The sequence below is a fragment of the Mustelus asterias genome, chromosome 11, assembly GCF_964213995.1.
Source record: "Mustelus asterias chromosome 11, sMusAst1.hap1.1, whole genome shotgun sequence".
Classification (NCBI taxonomy): domain Eukaryota; kingdom Metazoa; phylum Chordata; class Chondrichthyes; order Carcharhiniformes; family Triakidae; genus Mustelus; species Mustelus asterias.
In genome coordinates this window covers 21,231,783-21,239,675 of record NC_135811.1, presented here as the reverse complement: position 1 = coordinate 21,239,675, position 7,893 = coordinate 21,231,783, and the positions used below count along the sequence as shown (strand labels likewise).

At 40.4% G+C, this 7,893-nt stretch overlaps 1 protein-coding gene across 1 annotated transcript in view; it reads right to left on the bottom strand.

Moving 5' to 3' along the window:
- Positions 1 to 701: 701 nt before the first annotated feature.
- The window catches only part of atp6v1ba (ATPase, H+ transporting, lysosomal, V1 subunit B, member a), a 78,645-nt gene continuing 71,453 nt past the window's right edge, over positions 702 to 7,893 (bottom strand). The window contains exons 12-14 of the mRNA XM_078223250.1: positions 7,419 to 7,523; positions 6,611 to 6,740; positions 702 to 1,966 (exon numbers count right to left, since the gene is read on the bottom strand). Coding sequence (XP_078079376.1) covers positions 1,824 to 1,966; positions 6,611 to 6,740; positions 7,419 to 7,523 — 378 coding nt within the window. The 3' untranslated portion in view covers positions 702 to 1,823. The remainder of the gene's footprint in view (positions 1,967 to 6,610; positions 6,741 to 7,418; positions 7,524 to 7,893) is intronic.

Sequence of the window (7,893 nt, the reverse complement as noted above, 5' to 3'; positions counted from 1 at the left end):
GCCACCTCTCAAGTCTTGAGGGGGAAGACAGCAGCTCTCCATCCTGCCAGTTTAAGATATCTCTTAAGAGAATGCACCATCTAACCAGCAAAAGGTACCAAATCAGAAAGAACTTAGAGAAATCAATAGAGAAACTCCAGAACGTTCTGAAAAACACAAAACCTGGTTGTATTCTTTTTTGAGCGTGACTAAATTCAATTTTTTTTTTGTTAATGAATGGGCATTGTATTTATTTGAACAGCAATCCATTAGAATCTCATTTTATTTGGTATGTTACTTGTTTAGTTAAAATTCCCTGTTAGCTAAATAAATAAGTTGTGTTCATTTTAGAGTGTCAGGTACTTCTGTTAGTTAACCACTAAATGTTACTGAAGGACAGTTCACCTTCCCACACACTTAACAGATTGCGAGGCGAGGTATTCCTCTTTGGGGGATTTGGCGTTACTTCTCAAAAAGGGAGTCAACATCTGTACACATGTATATTTACAGCATTTAAAGTACATGTACATTAAACAGATATCCTGACCAACAGTGCCAAGACAAATTTAAATCCACCCTGGTACTCAAACAAAATATTGTGTAAAAGTTACAACCTTCTACAGTAGTAATCTGTTCACTATTTCATATTGTATCTACTGCAAAAAAGTTGCACTGTAGCCAAGTTTAACATTTTTTGATAACATAATAAGCATTTTGAAGTCTAACTTTTCCATTTCTAACTTTATTTCATATCAATTTAAATTGCACAAGTACATGGAACAGAACAGCACCGTATACACATTCAGTCCTCTACAAGCCAATTTCCAAAGCAGAAGTTTATACGGAAATAATCAGTAGTTTCAAGACATTTATAGATGAGGCCCAATAGTTAAAAACAGTTTTGAAAAGAAGAATTAGTGAAAAGGAACGAAAACTCGAGAAATATTTTCTTGTCTAAGGTACACAAATCAAACATTATATTTGGATCGACATTCAGGTTGCTAACTGATCTTCCTACAATGGTCAAAATTAGCAGACTGAAATCATGATTACAGTCAACCACCATTACAGTTTTAAACTGTAAATTGTAAGCAAGTGGAATGCATCTCCGTACCATATATTTTATTCCCTATTTTTCACCACTATTATAGCTATAAATACTTTTAGAACAAAAGAAAATGCAGGACATAGTTAAAGCAGATCTATTTGCCTAAATTAATTAATTTCACCATAATTGACCAAGAAAAATATTTATACAGTACCTTATATCAAAATATCTTCCACACAGTTAATTATTTTTGAAAAACACAACTTACGTTGGCAAACATACTTTAAACAGTTAGTGATTCTATATGCTTGGTTACAAGTTGCACAAGAATAGAATTTAACATTTCCTAATTTTGAAAATCCTAATAACTCCCTAATTAAGATAAATTAAGCTTGGTTAGCTGATGCAAATTGTTACATTAAATCTTTCAATATCTAGTTTTAATTTTTACTTTTACGATGAAAATGTTTGTCCCTTTGATCAATTAAACCCATTGATCTCATATCCAATAGATACAAATAATAAATTTAATCACACTGGTAGAGAATGTAAACAAATAATTTCAATTGCTGTAAACACATTTCTGTAAGTTTTAGCATGCTCACAGATCAATATTTTTCAAATAATATTTTGTGGATTCCAATATAATACTTTGATCTGTATATATTTCTATCTTTACATACAAAACCATGGATCTATATAAACAATTGCTGGAGTGTGCCAAGTATAGAATGTTTCAATACCAAATGTACTCTTATGAAGTTTGAAACAATCTTCCACTCTTGAATTTGGAATTTCACTGATGTTTAGCAGAATCCCTTGGGTAAAACTCTGCCAGTGTACTTTGAGGGATACGTTTCAGCATCTCCTTAGGGAATATTCGGAGCAACTGCCAGCCAATATCCAAAGTTTCAAATACGGTCCTGTTTTCATATGAACCTGTGAAAAACAGAACAAATGTCACCCCTTTTTTTTAGGCTGTGGTTTATATGCTTTTCAAAATGTAAAAAAATTAGCATTGCAGAAGAAATAATCTTCTTCTTTAGTCATAAATTTGTTCACTTTCATATTGTATCTACTGCAAAAAATTGTTGCACTGTAGCCAAGTTTAATATTTTTTGATGACATAGCACTTTGATTTGTAGACTTCAAAATGCTTAAGTGTTAAAAATTTTAAATTTAAGGGAGGCGTTGGCCTAGTGGTATTATAACTAGATTACTATTCCAGAAACTCAACTAATGTTCTGAGGACCCGGGTTTGAATCCCACCATGGCAGTTGTTGGAAGTTGAATTCAATAAAATATATCTGGAATTAAGAATCAACAGATGACCATGAAAACATTGTTGCTTGTCGGAAAGCCCATCTGGTTCACTCATGTCCTTTAGGGATGGAAATCTGCCATCCTTACCTGGTCTGAACTACACGTGACTCCAAAGCCGCAGCAATGAGGTTGACTCTCAACTGCTCTCCAAGGGCAACGAAGGATGGGCAATAAATGCTGGGCAGCCAGCGACGCCAATGTCCCAGGAATGAATTAAAAAACATAAAACAAAACAATATGTACATAAAGCATCAGGACCAGATGGGATGCATCCAAGGTTACTGAGGGAAGTGAGAATGGAAATTATGGAGAGACTGGCCATAATTTTCCAGCCTTCCTTAGACTCAAGAGTGGTGCCAGAAGATGGGAGAATTGCAAATGCTTATTCAAAAAAGGGTGTCAAGATAAACCCAACAACTACAGATCAGTCAGTTTAACCTTGGTGGCAAGTAAGTTTCTAGAAACAATGATTCAGGACTAAACTGTCACTTGGACAAATGTGGGTTAATTAAGGAAAGCCGGCATGGACTTAAGGAGCAATCTTAGAACATAGAAAAGCTACAGCACAAACAGGCCCTTCGGCCCACAAGTTGCGCCGAACATGTCCCTACCTACTAGGCTTACCTATAACCCTCTATCTTACTAATTTCCATGAACTTATCCAAAAGTCTCTTAAAAGACCCTATCGAATCCGCCTCCACCATCACTATCGCTAGCCGATTCCACGCACCCACCACCCTCTGAGTGAAAAACTCACCCCTAACATCTCCTCTGTACCTACTCCCCAGCACCCTAAACCTGTGACCTCTTGTGGCAACCATTTCTGCCCTGGGTAAAAGCCTGAGAATCCGCTCTATCAATACCTCTCATCCTTCACCTCTCCAAGGAGAAAAGACCTAGCTCTCTCAACCTATCCTTATAAGGCATTCCACCCTTATCCAGGCAACATCCTTGTAAATCTCCTCTGCACCCTTTCTATGGCTTCCACATCCTTTCTGTAATGAAGCGACCAGAACTGGACACAGTACTCCAGGTGGGGTCTGACCAGGGTCCTATACAGCTGCAGCATTATCTCCCAATTTCTAAACTCAATTCCTCTATTGATGAAGGCCAGCATTCCATATGCCTTCTTAACCACATCCTCTACCTGCGACACTGCTTTGAGCGTCCTATGAACCCGGACTCCAAGATCCTTCTGATCTTCCACACTGCCAAGCGTCTTACCCTTAATATATATTCTTTCATCCTATTCGACCTGCCAAAATGAACCACCACACACTTATCTGGGTTGAAGTCCATCTGCCACTTCTCTGCCCAGTCTTGCATCTTATCTATGTCTTGTTGCAACTGCCGACATCCCTCTACACTATCCACAACACCACCAACATTTGTGTCATCAGCAAACTTGCCAACCCATCCTTCCACTTCCTCATCCAGGTCATTTATAAAAATCACAAAGAGCAAGGGTCCCAGAACAGATCCATGGGGCACTCCACTGGTGACCGACCTCCATGCTGAAAAAGACCCATCTACAACCACTCTTTGCCTTCTATGGGCAAGCCAGTTCTGAATCCACAAAGCAATGTCCCCTTGTATCCCATGCCCCTTAACTTTCTCAATAAGCCTTGAATGGGGTACCTTATCAAACGCCTTGCTGAAATCCATATAAACTACATCTACCGCTCTTCCCTCGTCTATGTGTCCAGTTGCATCTTCAAAAAATTCAATTAGGCTCGTAAGGCATGGTCTGCCTTGGACAAAGCCGTGCTGGCTATTTCTGATCATACTATTCCTCTCCAGATGTTCATAAATCCTGCCTCTCAGGATCTTCTCCATCAACTTACCAACCACTGAGGTTAGACTCACTGGTCTATAATTTCCCGGGCTATCTCTTCTCCCTTTCTTAGATAACGGAACCACATCCGCAATCCTCCGGAACCCCTCCCATCTCCATTGATGACGCAAAAATCATCACCAGAGGCTCAGCAATCTCTTCCCTCGCCTTCCACAGTAACCTGGGGTACATCCCATCTGGTCCCGGCGATTCATCTAACTTGATGCTTTTCAAAAGCTCTAACACATCCTCTTTCTAATGCCCACATGCTCAATCTTCTCAGTCCACTGCAAGTCTGCACTGCAACTACCAAGATCCCTTTCCACTGTGAATACTGAAGCAAAGTATTCATTGAGTACCTCTGCTATTTCTACCGGTTCTATACAGACTTTCCCACCGTCACATTTGAAGGTAACAGAGAGGCTTGATCACAGCAAAGCTTTTAATGTGATGTCCAGGGACTTTCCAAAGGCATGTGACAAAGTGCCACACACCAGACATGTGGGCAAAGTTATAGCTCATGGATTAAAAGGGTCAGTAGCAACATGGATATGAATTTGGCTGGGTGCCAAGAAACAGAGTAATGGTTAATGGATGTTATTCAGACTGGAGAAGGGATTTACGTCGAGCTCCCCAGGGGTCAGCTTTGGGACCCATGCCCTTCCTAAAATATGTTAATGACAGACCTTGGTGTACAGGGCACAAATTTCAAAATTTGCAAATGATGCAAAACATGTAAGCATTGTCCACTGTGGGGAGGGTAGTGTAGAAACTCAAAAAGAAATAGGCTGATGGAATGGGTGGGAAAGTGGCAAGTGGAATTCAATGCAAAGAAATGTGAAGCAATTCATTTTGGGAGGAAGAATGTGGAGAGACAATGGTCCAAATCCACCAAGCAGCGGTAATGTTTTACTGACATGACGGTGCTGCACATTTCTTCTGGAATATTTCAATTCCAGCTAACCGACAAATGGGAACCCAAGAGTTGAGTCGACTTGGCTCTTTGGGGGGGGGGGGGGGGGGGGGGGTCGAGTTAACATTGGCTTGCTTGGGGGTGAAGGTGAGTCGGTGTCCCTTTCCCTCTGGGGTGGGTAACAATTTCCTCTGGGGTAGGGGGGCACTCAGTTCATTCTGCAGTGGGGGGGGGGGGGGGGGGGAGGGGGCGGGGTGCAAGTCGGTTCAGTTCTGGGCTGGAGGAGGTGAATCGCTTTGTTCTGGGATGGGCGGTTGAAACACTTCATTCTGGGGTGGGAGGGTGGGTCAGCTCGGGTCAGCTCTGGGACTGGGGTAGCGAGTGGGGGGGGGGTGAGTTGGTTCTCTCTGGGGTGGGCGAGTTGGCTCAGGTCTGGGATGGGGGTGGGGGGGGTTGAGTCAGCTCGGCTCTGAGGTTGGAGTGAGTTTGTTTGGCTCGAGGAAGGGGCGAGTCAGTTCACTCTGTGGATGAGGGGCGCCAGCAGAGCAAATTGTGCCAGTGGATCACCAAGACTGATCAAAGTTGAGTTGGCATGGTTGGGTCTGGAAGGTGAGCCAGGTCAGTTCTCAAGGGCAAGTCTGGTTGGGTCTGGCAAGCAAGATGGAATGTGGTTGGTTTGAGTGTGTGGGATGTAATTAGGTAGTATGGGAATAGTTGGACATTAATTATCTAAGTTGGGTCAGGTCTGAGGGTCATGGTGAGGTCAGATGTAGATAGGGATATACGCAGCTGCTAAATCAGGTTCCCACATAGCTCCATACATCAGGATCTCTGCAAAGTCCTCACATACATCATCTGGTGTATATCTGGTCTCTGACAATCTGGAGACTGGAAGACCCCAAGATCCATATAAAACAAAGGGTACAATTCTGAAGGTTGTGCAGGAGAAGATGGACCAAGGTATATATGTGCATAAATCAATGATGATGGCAGGATCATTTGAGAGCAATAAAGCATACAACATTTTAGACTTTATTAATAGGGCCATTGAGTACAAAAGTAAGTTATGTTAAACTTGTAGATAACATTGGTTCAGCCTCAACTGGAGCATTATGTCCAGTTCTGGGCACCAGTTTAGGAAAAATGTGAAAGTATTAGAGAGTGCAGAAAAGATTAATGAGAATGGCCCTAGGGATTAAGAACTTCAGTTAAATGGCTGGACTGGAGAAGTTGGCAAGAAAGCAAACTGTTAACAATATCGGCTATTGTGGTGACCAGGAGGGGAAATTGGCTGGTCAGCAGTTTATTGAAAATAGGGTCAAGGCAGCAGGATGTCATGGTCAAGATAAGCTCAGAGCAGTTATGAAAAGAGATGAGAGAAATTAAAAGGAAGGAGTAAGGGCCTCCTGCCTGAGAAAAGTTTGGCCAAGTAAAGCTACATGATCCAACTTATCTTGGGTTAGTTTAATATTGTTAGTCTTGTTTATTGTGTGTTAGTGAGATATACACATACCTTGCGCAATGAAGTTCTTCTCAAATTTCTGCAGAAATTCTAAGTAAAGGAGGTCATCGGGTGTGAGAGCTTCCTCACCGACCACAGCTTTCATGGCTTGGACATCTTTGCCAATGGCATAGCAAGCATACTGTGCAGACAGAACATTTCACAACATTTCAATAATGCTAAATTGACAATGGTCTTAAACAAATTATCAGAAGATTCAAATCTAAATGACCACGTTTTACATGTCAATTTAATTTTGTTTAAACTTCAATGTCTTGAAATACTTAATATGAAAAATAATTTTCATTTATTTTGAGCAAACGTTATCCTTGCTGTGGTGATACCTGTCCTGAGGTAAACAGTTCCATTCATGTAACTGCAAGTGGGAAGTACTGACTCCGTCTACTCTCAACCTATAAATATACTCTGTCCTCTACTCACCATTTACATTTGAGGTAGTTGTGGTGTAGACTCTCATCTACTACAAATTAGGCCAAGATTGGTTCAATTACTTTTTCCCTTTGGACGCCGACAACTAGCACGAAATGGAAATTTTGATTTCAACCTCAGGTTTCAGAAGTGAAAGGATGGTATCGTAATTCATTACTAGGAAACATGTCAGTGAACGACTGTGTAAAATAAAATCACCAAAACGTGATAATGTAATTAAAATGAAGTGTTGTATAACTTAAATACAAAGTTAACTCTTGTTCTGCCATTTGAGCTGGTCAAAAAGTAGCAAGATAAAGGCATGTGTTACAAGATATATCTCAATTTTGAAACCCTCGATTTCTGGTATCTAACAGTTTAAAAGCCTTACCAGCTGATTAGACACTTCAGGATGATCTTTCCGTGTCATACCTTCCCCAATGGCAGACTTCATTAATCGTGATAGAGATGGTAAGACATTAATAGGTGGATAGATCTGTAACATAGCAGTTAAAAGTTGGTAAATTCATTTCCCCTCAGGAGGATATATATACAATTTATGCATTGACGAATCAGTGGTGTTTCCCAAGTGCAGTATTTTTAAGGAGACAAGCATTTTGTGGTAGGTAACAGAGTCAGAGTACATATCCTCTAACAAAATATGGAAAGTAAGGAGTGTTCTCAAACTAGAATCTCATCCACCTTTTAAGAGCTTGAACAGTTTTTTGTCCACAACCAAATTATGATCCGTGTATAGAACTTTTTAAAAAGATTTTAAAATTTCGAATAACTAACTGAAAGGGTCACACATCAAGATATCAAGTTTCAAGTCTTTTACTGGAATAAACGAAAACAACATTGTTTAA